This window comes from Amia ocellicauda, chromosome 4 (genome assembly GCF_036373705.1).
Source record: "Amia ocellicauda isolate fAmiCal2 chromosome 4, fAmiCal2.hap1, whole genome shotgun sequence".
Taxonomy (NCBI): domain Eukaryota; kingdom Metazoa; phylum Chordata; class Actinopteri; order Amiiformes; family Amiidae; genus Amia; species Amia ocellicauda.
In genome coordinates, this window is record NC_089853.1 from 20,642,024 (window position 1) to 20,654,762 (window position 12,739).

The window sequence follows — 12,739 nt, forward strand, 5'->3', positions numbered from 1 at the left end:
ATTATGACATCTTCATATACGTGCAAAAACAAGAACTCTCATCAAGAACTCTCGGATGAAAGCAAGAAAACTTAAAACTGGACTAAAAATGTACTTGAGTAAAACCAAAGTCATGTTAACCGGTTTATTAAATCTAAGAAAACTGAAGTACATCAACGGACAATTAGAAGTCAGAATTTATGTCTATCTTGGACAACAAATCAGGAACAAATTTGGAAGAAACAGCACACTGCTGAAAAATAATCAACCCATTTGCCTGAAGAGTATTTCATCAATAAAAACTACCAGTGCTCACTTATAGCTGTGAAACCAGGTCACTAAACGCAAAAGTTACATAAATTTCAAATGACACAAAGATTAAATAATAAACTTTGCAGGGGTGAGATGGAAAGGGAAGCTGGAGATTGAAGCACGTGGAAACATCCTGGGGAGGCCTTCATCCAGCAGTACATCAATATTGGTTAATGATAATGTTGTTTGTATATGAACAGTATATACGTGTGTGTGTATGTATTTCCCATTTATTTTACAGGGGTACATGTTATATCAAAAGCAGAACAATGATCAAAGTTAAAATATTTACATGGGCAGGAAGGCATTTCTCTTCTATTCTATTGAGAAGTTAATCAGAAAATCAAACATGCTTCATTGTGCATCGACACAATTATTAACCAGAGGCATGGCTTTGCATCTATTTCTAAGTCCCATATCAATGTATAGCAGGACTCAATCTGAACTGAAACTATGCAAGTTGCAAAAGAAAGTACCAAGAAGAGTAAATAAGTATTGGTATAATAATATACTAGCATAATACATAGATAGATTACAAAAAAGTAATGTAATGTTAAGCCTTTTCACCCACGTGCCCCCACCCACGTAAGCATGAACACTACTTATGAAGCTGCTGCTCATCTTATTGTCTGTCTGGTCGATACAATTCACTGCACTTCACTCACGATTGTGCTCACCTGGTCTTATGAGAAATACCAGATACCTCGAACAGGACAGTTGTGTGCTGTATAAGAGATGCCCCCAGGGGAATTAGGCAAAACGTAGATTAAATGATCTGATATTATAGATAGTTCAATATGAACACACATGCCATGGGAGTTTGCACCAGGAACATTCTTGATGGCTAATTGCAGGTTTCTCTGAGGAATTTGCTGCATATGATCTATGTGCATTTTTTTAACATACTGTATTTCCTGGTATTAGTGTATAGTATACATTCAGTGTGTATGTAAGCACTGTAGTGATTCCAGGTTAAAATAAGTGAAACACTAGTTTTAAAAAGTTTCTCCAAAAACTTCCCAACATCTAGTGGAGAGACATGTCTTAATTGACAAAAAAATACAAACATTTTTTTTTTACATGAAAGTAACACAGTACGAAATTCAGAGAAAGACAATATGCTTTACTAGTATGAAATATTATATTTTAAGTTTACAGTGTGTATTTTATATTTTGAATATGTGCATGCTGATAAAACTGATGCTGATAGATAACAAGGCAATAACCATAAATATAGCTGTCTTCAAGGACTGCCCGGAAATGCTAGGTTAAAAATTCAAAAACAGATGTACATAACAACAATAGCAGCCATTGTTGTTCCAGCATACTTTTACATTTACATTTTGTATAACTAATCGGTCACCTGGTGCACATACCTGGAGTTCTTGCATCTCAGGAAAGACAACGACGTCAACTGTGAACAGTACAGGCAGACATTTGTTTTGTATTTCACAGTGCGTATCCTGTTTGGAGCAACCTAGGAAAATATGGTGTGCATTCAGCTCAGGTTAGGCAAAGTTGTTCTCCCTCTTTCTTAGTTTTGCAAGTACAGATTGCTTGAGGGTTGGGTTAAAGACAAGAAAGTCTGAAACTAGAGTTTCCTGCGGACACGATTAAATACACAAGCCATTTAATAAATCAAGCCTAATGTATTTACTAAGTAACCAGATTTCTGAAAAAGAAAAATGTTAGCTATTAGGAACCATGCTGCTGGCAGATTGCTGTGTATTCTCCTAGAGCAAAGACTGACAAATATAATGAGCTGAAGAGCACTCGAGTGGACAATGGAGATAGAGTAATGAGAGCCTGGTTATGAAACGAGACTCGACCTGTGTTTGGCTAAGTATGTAAACACTCCTCAGCTTTGTGTTTACACCACAAACCAATATCCCCTCCCAGCGTGTCACACACCCTTCCATCGCGGCTTCCATCTCAGGCCACTTTCTCTCTCCGTCCCTCTCTTCCTTCAGCACACGTCAGACACACAAGAGAGTCTCAGGAGGTGCCCGCAAGAAGTAGTTACACAGTTTTTAAGCCACAACAAAAGGCAAAAAAGCACTGAGCTGACCTGAGGGACACTGTTCCACATGACATGAAATGTGTTTCGAATTTCTCATTTCCACAGTGAATGGCCTTCTTGGGGACAAAAGAGAGCGGAGAATGGCCGTGAGTGGAGCTGGCCTCTTCTCCTCCTGTGGGCCTTTTTCTTCAGGGACACATTTTGTTTACTGGGGAGACATGTTGTCTGCAATGCAAAAAAACATTCAGAAAAGCCATCTGTCAGAGGGAGTGTCGCCTCATGGCATTTCATTACCTGATTAAAATCATGCCATCGATACTCAGTTTTGGATGGGACTTTTGTTTATTTTTCCAGCTGTTTAATTCTCCTTCAATCCATTTAATGATTCACTTATTGCACGTGTGTGTTTAAAGATTGAGAAGGATACATTTTCACAACCAAAACGGGAAGCGGCTTAATAGTTTAAGGCAGTGGTTCTCAAACCTGTCCTGGAGTACCACCTACCCTGCTGCTTTTTGTTCCCATGGAGATCTCAATTACTTAATGTAACCCTTAATTGAACTAATCATTTCTTAAATCAGCACTTTTTAATTATTTTTAACAGTAGGGGTTTTAAGATAAGTATAAATTGTATAAGGAAATTATCAAGGAATCAACTTTTTATCAGTTACACAACTTAAAGAGTCAAATGTAATCAGATTACTTCAATTAAGGGTTCACATAAGTAATTGAGAGCTCTGCTGGAACTCCAGGACATGTTTGACAACCACTGGTTTAGGGGATTAAACAATTAGGAAAGTTAAGTCAGAGCCTCAAATCTTGTTCCATCTTTACAAGGGCACTTGATGCATGTCTGAAGAAATGGAAGGTATGCTTGGTATGTCAAACAAATAATCTTTACTTTTATATTTTATGAAAAAGTTCATATTTAAAGGTATGTGAGCGAGTTCTGTTTCCATGAGAAAAGGTTCAGATTAGTTGCCCTGAAAAACATGACCCAAGACGTGCTCTGACTTTAGTCTTTAGATTGGATCGCATGAGGAACCGCTCAAGCTTAGCATGACTAGACAGGAGCAGGAGCCGGTCCTGTTGACTGGCACTTTCCATCCTGCTGACCAGGAATGATTCAGATTTTCCAAAAGGATAACAGTTTCTGTAGGTCACTGCATTTTTTGCAATAGCAATATTTCAGTAGTAAGCATTTCAATTGTAAGCTAGTTTAACACACACACACAGCATGTATTTCCCATTAGTCTAATGTCTGTATATTTTGCTCTGCACTTCTCTTACCCTAATGATACCCTCAACTATTGTCTTTGTATGCGTGTTGTGCAGTGCTTGACTGATTTCCCCTTGATGCAACTGCACTGTACCTGGCTACAATATCTGATAACAGAACAACATGTTTGACAGGAAAGTTGCAGACTTTGTGGGAAACCTCTGAATGTAATGCTGAACTGACTATTGCTAGGAACTATGTAAAGCATGAGGTTTATGTTTACAGTTATGAAGGGTTGTCTTATGATTATTGTGAGGATTAGTTCAGTGGCAATAATGGCAGCTTCCCATATTGAAATGAAATTAATAGGACCATAATTATCTCTGATCAGTCGCCCTCCATTTGATGACAACAAAATGAAAAGCTCTTACCTGCAGCAAAGTTATCAGATTCACCGTCCCTGAGTATCAGACATTTCACAAATAAAATGAGGCCATGCCTTTGTTTGTTTCAAGACTCACCGCTAGGGGGCAGTAGGGGATTAAAAAAATACAAGGAAAACCTTCAATGAGCCAAGAGGCCAACTTCTGAACAATCTTATACTCATTGGAGTTTTCTTGGTCATTTTACATGGCGTTTCTGCAACTCAAAATATAACTTGCATTGCAGTTCTGTCTATTTCGATTGCTGGATAATGCATCATTGTACTACACACTAGGTTAACAACCATATTTTTAGGCCTATCACCTGCCTCAGCCCCCACCCCAAGCTAGGCCCATACAAACGCACAAGCAATTCAGATATCTCGGTAGAAATGCAACCTACACCGTAATGGAAGTCAAGTTTTACTGGGGGACTCTAACACTAACCAGGGACGAACTGGGACCAAAAAACAGCACTGGACTTTGAATCAATTTGTGGTGCTGGAGGTGCTGGCGAACTGTGGCCCGGTGTGGGGTGCGGTCTGGAATGGGGATTGCTGCAGCTGGCCCAGTACCCACAGATATAAAAAATAAAATATAAAACAGCAACAAATCACCTCAGGCCCACAGAACAACCAGTCCAGTGGGAATTCTCCTGGTGCTCCAGATTGCCAATCCACTACTGCTAGTAACTAATATTCCACTGCAACCTATACTTTTATACAGACTGACTGTTACCTGGTGTTTCCCATTGTTGTCTAAATCTCAGTGTCAGCATGTCTTTCATGTGTTTGTGAGATATTAAAATGCTAAAGTACCCTCTTTAAATTTTTAAGTACCAATCCAGACTTGTTATTCATAGAGATGTTATATTTAAAAATACAGGTAAGTATTATATTATTTGTTTTTACTGTACCATTGAACTTGTTCTCAAGTAATTATTTTTGGTATTTCTATGTTAAACTCAAGTGATCAAATAAAGGTTACATATTTAAACAGGGTTAGGGTAAGAATTCCCTGTAGACTAATGGATTTGTTAAGGTTGGGGTTGCTATTCTAGTGACTTAACTGAATTCTGTGTGGTTATGTATGGACCTAGTTTGAAATTTTGGTATTGGCTAAGGTTGGGGTTCAGGCTGTTATCTGGCATTAAAATGGGGTAGGTAGTAATACAATGATTTATAGTGAAAAGTCTCTCCATTCTGCACTGCAGTGGTCTTATGGTTATACTGAGCTTGTTTACAGAGCATTATTTTGAGTCATTTAGCATAATTCTGCATTCAGATGAAGTTACGTGATGATGATAGGGTTCCTGTTTGGTTAGGGTTACTAGTAGGGGATTTCAGACACTCGTCTGGTTTTCAACATTGGCCTTTCCCTGGGTTAATGTGTACATCTATGTCACTAGCTAATATGTATTTGAGCATATACATATACATAGTGTGACATCATTGACAGAGTGAAAATGGTGGAAAAAAAAGATAAAGGAAACTATTGAATGTATCCCATGAGATACAGAAAGACCACATGAAAGATGAGAAGAAGAAACTAACTTTGGAGACATGACACGGAAAAGGGAAGTTGTACATCGAAGCAAGTGGAAACATCTTGGGGAGGACCTTATCCAGCAGTGGATCGATATAGGATGACATTATATTATATATTAATGTATGGTTCCCCATGTAGTGCACTGTAAAGTAGGCTTCATGAGTTTACCTCAACTAAAAGCTTGCGTTTAATCTGTTATATTGGAATCTGTCCCTGAAGTATTTCATTTAAATAGAAATAGAAATTGTCATAAAACAGAACTCCCAGGCACTTTGTACAGAACATGTGAAAATACCTCTTAGGTCGAGCTTAAGGTGTTTACTTTAACTTAAGGCTTTAGGCAGTTGGCCTGTTTTTGGATTAGTAAAGGATTACCACAAACTCAATCAACCGTAAAAACTGTTCTTTTACTAAACTGTGTGCCAATGCAAGATACATATTTTTTCTTCACTACATTAATCTCTCATGAAAAGTGATCGGTCGAAGATAGTTTCCCCCTCTTCAAACTGAGTGGAGCCACGAGTGCCGCCCGTTGACACCACAGTGATGTGTGGGAATTCCAAGAATGGCAACCCCTGGCATCTCCTGCCAACAATACTCACTTCAGTGTGCTAGTTGCCGATGTGTGGGGCTTAATAGGGCAAAATGGAAAGTTCATACCTCATGTGAAAAGGTCATACGCCCCCTGCTCTGAAGATGGACAACAAATGTATGTTATGACCCACGGATAAAAGGACAAACTCTAAATGACACCTCAGGGTCTTTCGCTGTTTCAGTGAAGATCTTCTTAAAGCCATGAGGTGATACTGGACAGCCCAGCAGGGTGGGGCCTGTGATCCTGTGCCACCTCACAGATTAATCAATTCTTACTCAAGATGTCTCAGTGGTGTCAATAGTGTTGACAGGAACAATGGCAATTCGGGCAACTAGGGATGTTGTATTGATGCCGCCATTTAGACCAGAGGGTGCCAGGTTTGGTGAAGAGACCTGCTCCAGGCGAACTGAATGGGATTTGTTATAGGTGGGCTACATTATTGCCCCAACACAGCTGCTTATTAAAGATAGAGATTAAAGATATACATACTAAACAACTATTTATGTGTGGTCAACAATGGACATTGTTCATCTGCAATGGGTTGGTTTTTGCCAGTGGTTTGCCCTGGCATTTATAATAAAGAAATATGAATTACTGTTTACTGTAAAGTAAATAAGTCGATAAACATGCTTACCCCAGTATTGATTTTCAGGATATAACATAAGCAATTATTCTCAAAGATACACTTTTTATTGCAGGCTCCATTTCTTGATCATGGAGCAAATCCCATTTGTAAATACAAATAATCACATATAGAATCATACAGGTCTTTTATAAAACGATAAGCAAAAAAAATAAAAAATTCTCCAACTCCCGTCTCCCCAGGCAAATTAAATTACACTGAGTGCATTTGTGTGTTATGAGTTACATAACCTTGCTGAAACAAAAAATCTAAAAACTAATACGAAAATGGGGATAGTAATGGACTTAACATCTTAAAAATGCAAATGATGTTTCTGCCAAATGAAAGTGAGGAAGTGGAACCCATCCATGTGAGGTTGGCTAATAATTCTTTATTTTAAAAAGGTATTGCTGCAGCTTTACAGTTAAGTACACAGAGAGGTAGCAGTGTAAATAACCTTTGACCCATCCCCCAATGGCTTGTGGGAGTAGCAACAATCAAAGCCAATAGCAGCCTTGTCAGTGCCAAGGGGGCGCATCGAATACACAGTGCAAAACACCACAGTGTGGTCCAGTCTAGCGATTGTCAATACAATATTGTGCAGTAGTGGCTTTAAGAAGCGCAGAGACCATGCATATGAAAACACACACCCTTCTCACTTAAAAAAATAAACTGAAATTGACTAGTTTTCAGCACTGGAGAATTAATAACTTGAGACTCTACGTCAGGCCCTTACAAGGAGGCACAAATGCTCAGCCTCCAGATTTGGATGTGTTGGTGCCTGCTTGACTTTGTCCCCTGTGTTTTGTCACAATTTATTTTAACCACTGTGCTGGTTTAAAGACCAGGCTCTATAGTAACTTGCATTCACAATGAAACCTCAGATTACCTGAAGGAACTGTTAACAATAAAGCTATTGAATAAAGTGGCAAGTTTAACATTAACACTGTTTTCATCTCCACATGTGCAATTCAGACATGTAAAAATGGAGCGAGTACGAGTATGTGTTCTTTTAAAAAGTGGTAACAGTGACTTATCAACCTTTTAAGGATCAAGGAATGTAGCTAATGCATACTTGCTAATTTGTAAAGCAATTTGTTTTCTAGTTTTACAGAAATAGAGGCTTCATGTATTTTGAAACAGTTGAATGAATTAAACTAAGTTTTGATGATCAGTCAAGCACAAAATAAATGCACCATTAAATAAATGAAGTAGTATACAATACAAGATCCAATATAAATAGCATGATCCGCCTCTTATTTTTGTTTTTAAACAAAAGGTTTTGGTAAAGCAATTTCTAGTTTGCTTCATTTAAAAATCCTAATACCAAAAAAACAAAAACAAAAACTATATTATACTAATTGACTAATTAATGCATTGCTTTAAAATAATAGGTGTTGCTACATTTTATCTATATACAAAATTATTATAAAGAAATATATAAAATATGATCCCTCATGTCAATTTCCCTTACAGGAACAAAAAAATGAAAAATCGCCTTCATTTGCATTTCCTTCTTGTTTGTAGAAAGGACGTAATAAATTAAACAAGAATACGCCTTCCCTCCACTTGTGTTTAAGGCTTAACACTCAATAGAATGGCAGCATAAATGGTCCAGTTAAGTAGAAAAAAACAATGATAGTAATAAACACAAAGTAACACGTTCTTAAAAAGAAAAGCATGAGGTTAAATGTAATAATGGTCTGTAAATGTAGATATGATGCTGATAAATTACTCTTGCTTATGACGATTAACTAAAAGAGAAGGGTGTTGCAGATAACTACAAAAGAGGAGGTCACTGCAATAGTGGTAATAGAAGGGGGGGTGGGTGAGTGAAATCTCAAACTATGGATCTGGAACAGCTGAAGTCACACTCAGGCGAAGGAGAAGACAGACAGTCAGAATTTGCTCAAGTGGTATGTGGCTTGAGTCCTTTCCAGCAGCGACCCAGAGTTGGATCTCCGCCTCAGTGCAGCGTCCGTAACCCAATCAACAACTCAGACCAGAGCAGGGCCATCCAGCGGTAATTTATATCCTGAAGACGAGCTGTAGAAACGCTCCCCGTCGATGCTCAGGTCGTCGTCGTCATCTTCGTCATCAAGGTCGCTGAGAAGCTGGGCAGACGTGCTCTTGCGCCTGAGAGGGGGTAGAGCAGAGGAAGATGTTGTTCAGAGAAGTGGTGGGGGCGGGGGGGAAGTCAAAGTTCAGACACTACATCCTCAAGAGCCCTCTAGCCTGTAGTGGAAAAGCTGAGGCTTTCTGAGGGTCTGATGGTGCAGTTCGGCTTAGGAGATTTCGCTTTATGATGATGATAATGATAATTAGCACATTAAGTGTTACTGCTGTAAGGAATGCTGATGCCTCACCTTAAACACCTTAAAACCAAGCGCCTGATTTTGCTTTCACAAAACAAACAAAATAAATGTATAAAAAAAGAGCATAAAACATCGGCAGAACGGGCAGTGTCACCCCCTAGAGGTGGGTGGATCACCTGTTGCTGTTGCGCAGGGTGCTGAGCTGGGCCTGCAGCTGCTCATTGGCCTCCGTCTGCTCGTCCAGCTCCCTCTGCAGCTTCTTCTTGCCGTGCTCCAGCCGCTCGATCTCCTCCTCTGCCTCGTCCATCTGCCTCTTCAGCGCCTTCAGACGCAGGCTCAGCTGAAAGGACACGGGGTTAAAACAACTGTTACCCAACTCTCCCTCTCCCTCACTTTGCTCCGATAAGGGAAATTATCTGTATGATGACACTGGGCTGGACGATCTGTGTGTGGTCCTCCAGGGCAGCACTCACCTGGTCTTTCTGGTCCATCAGCGTGTGGTGCTCGTCATCTACTTGCATCATCATCTCCTTGACCTTGCGCTCCAGCCTGCGGTTGGCCATCTGCAGGTTAGCCCGATCCCTGGAAGACATGGGGCAGAGCTCAGTGAGCAACACGGCTGACAGGATGGTGGGGGGTGGGCTGATGGGACATGCTGTCTCAGCCCCAGCAAACACTTCAGCAATGAGGGAATTTAGTACAAAGCCAGCGACTCCACGCTAAACTTCTAACTTCTGGACAGCCCTGGACAGCCGAGTTAGTGAACTGGAAGTAGGAGCACCTGTTCACAAAGGCAGAGGCACACTGTGATCTTGTGTCAGCCTTTCTGGCTTTGCACATGCTATAATAGCTGTGTGTTGTCACAGACTAAGTCAAAATTCACCTGGTTTCTCCCATCCAGCCTGGGATCCTAGATCCCTCCCCTATGGTCCATAAGATAGACAGGGCAAACTCCTGCTGCAGAGAAACACTCCCACTACTTTGACTTACTTAGTCAGATGATGTTACCTGCATGACTATAAACACACGCCCAATGCCTCTCTGGCCAGCTCTGTTACAGTTTGTGTGCACAAGGAGGCTCTCTTAAGTCAGTGTGCGAGACAGAGAGCCTGGAGGAAGTGCTCATCCTGATGTCTCTCCTCTTTGCTCACCTCTCTTCACCTTCCAGCCGTTCCTCCAGCTCCTGGATCCTGGCCTCCAGCTGAGATACCAGCCCCTCCTTGTTGGGCCTCTGGGAGCCTTCCAGATGAGCCACTCGGCTCTTCAGATCTTTGCTCTGGAGGCAGATACGATTTTATAATTTTTTAAGAAAAATTAAATTAAACATATGAATAGAGGTGCACAGGGCTACTCCCAAGACAAGGTGGCAGTGTACACAAGCAACACTGTTTGCATTTGCAAGCTGTCAAGTAAACTAGTTGGTGAACTGCTACAAGAAATATGTTTTCAAAGACAGCAGGGGTTTCAAATTATAATAAGAATAAAAAACTGAACCACAGATAATGGTGCAGCCCATTTTGTCTCAAGTGTGCCTGAATGTTTAGGCTTGTCATGGACAATTTATCTTGGGAGTGTGGTACTGCAAAAGGGTGCTGGAAATCTGGAAATTTGGAATGAACATTATATAATGCAATTTTCTGTATCTTTTTATGTGTATATAGCGTTTGTTCTTTGACTGAAGTTTTTAGTTTTTCATTCCAGCAGGAATGGAAGAAAGCAGTGGAGGTGGAGGGGAAAGGTACACTGACATGAAAAAAACCTCCCTGGAGAATAAAAAAAAAAGGATTTCATTAGAAAGAAGATATGCTGTAAAGAGAGAAGATAAGGTTGTCAGATTTACTGTAGGAGAGAGAGAAATAAAAAAAATAAAAGATTAAGAAGTCTCCTTTATTTCAGTTTAATCAGGTCTTAATAGAAACTGTCCACTTTCCCCGGGCAGTAATGAGATTAATAGGGCACCTGACAAGATGGCCTACCTGTCTTTCCAGAGAAATCTTGTCACACTCCAGGTCTTGTCTCGCAGCTCTCTCCTGTAGAAGTTCATTCCTCATCTGTTCTACCTGTCATCGAAACAAAAGATGAGTCATTAGCTCGACATCTATTGCAAGACTCAGCTGTCTAGAAAACAGAAAATAAAGAAAGAAAGAAATAAAAACAAATCCATCAGTGCGACAACTTCTTCCTTCTAATGCCACCATCCCCTGTGGGGGAGCAGTTACAGTTACTGCTGAAGGAGATTAGCAGAAGGGTGCATATTATCTGCATGATTTTAATTGTTAAATGGAAATAAGCGAGTGCCTCTCGTTACTAGTGCCATGTGCGGCTTTCCTTTGTGCATACACGGTTATTTGCGATGCTGAATAACTACGCCAACTGGAACCATCTCTGAAAAGGCTCCACTGAACTCAAATGGGGGGGATATAAATAAGTAGAGCTTCATTTAAAATTAGAATACATTTAGAATCGCCTTTTTGTGCGCCATTCTAATTTGCCCAGTCATGTGCCACTCCTAAGGGAATCCCAGTTACAGTCAGCAAAGAAGTAGCCTATTTTTGAACCAGCAATCTCTATAGTGCTGGGCCCAGTCTGTGCTCTGGGTGGAGACCTGTAGTGGTTGAATTTTTAAAATCACTGGAACTTGACGCTTTGTAAACCCGCCTCCCATTTCCCTATGATCTGCTTTGAGAATTGCTTTGGAAAATGTACTTCTAACAGGCAGGTAGGTCCCAGGTAGAAACAACATTATACAAAAATTACGTAATATAAATAAATACAAATCATGAAAGGACAGTTTTACTGAAGGAAAAAAAAAAAACACACAGTTGGAGAAGAAGGAAAGTTACAGCAGCACTGACTCATCGGAAATGCCCTTTTAAGTGCAGGGAACAGAACCTGCAAGGCTCCTGCTAAAGAGCAAGGCCAGGGTACACAGTGTGAAGGTCACACAACCATTGTGACTTCAGTGTGAGCATGAAACTTGCTTTCCGCATAAACCGATTAGTTAGCTGAAGGTTTCACACTGCACTGTACACCAGGGTGGAAATGCACTGAACTGCGAGACAACACACACACGCATACACAAGCTGTAAGATGATAGAGATGTCACTACTAACTGATCATTATAAACACTGCTTCTGAACACCAGAAAAAAATACAACTACCTGCCCTCCAACCAGATCCTGCCAACATGACCTCAAATTGAACTGAAGGCTCCCAGTCTTCAGTGAGATTAACCAGCCCTGATTGAACAGAACTAATGGGGGGAACAGGCATGACACTGAGTGATAGAGAAGGGGCTCTTTCCTAAGAGGAGGCCTAGAATGCAGGATATTTTGTGCCAATTAGAAGCTGAATTGGGCACTGCATTTTGAATGATGGCCTACATACTGGTACACACACACACAAAGCTAAATGCTTCGGGGAGCTGACTCAGCAGGCCGGAACTTGGCTCAGCTAATCAGCTTTTTTATCCCACATCCAGGGAAGAGGGAGATTATTCCCATTTAGAGGAGAGAGCACACCTGGTGCTTGGAGAGTAGCAGGTGCGCAGTGGGCACGATTAGTCACCGGCGGCCAGTCGCACAGACAGAAGCCTGGTCTCCTCCTCTGTGTGCTTTTGCGGTTTCCCTAGCAACTACAGGCTGCTTCTAAAAACACCCAGAAATATAGCGAGAGCTGTCTGTATTAATTTTTCTTCCTTGCGTAGA

The 12,739-nt window shown here is 40.6% G+C and overlaps 1 protein-coding gene across 1 annotated transcript in view; it reads right to left on the minus strand.

Annotated features, from left to right (window-relative positions):
- Positions 1-6,763: 6,763 nt before the first annotated feature.
- Positions 6,764-12,739, minus strand: part of cgnl1 (cingulin-like 1) — a 42,774-nt gene continuing 36,798 nt past the window's right edge. Inside the window, exons 15-19 of the mRNA XM_066701320.1 lie at positions 11,009-11,092; positions 10,184-10,308; positions 9,506-9,614; positions 9,209-9,372; positions 6,764-8,853 (exon numbers count right to left, since the gene is read on the minus strand). Coding sequence (XP_066557417.1) covers positions 8,715-8,853; positions 9,209-9,372; positions 9,506-9,614; positions 10,184-10,308; positions 11,009-11,092 — 621 coding nt within the window. The 3' untranslated portion in view covers positions 6,764-8,714. The remainder of the gene's footprint in view (positions 8,854-9,208; positions 9,373-9,505; positions 9,615-10,183; positions 10,309-11,008; positions 11,093-12,739) is intronic.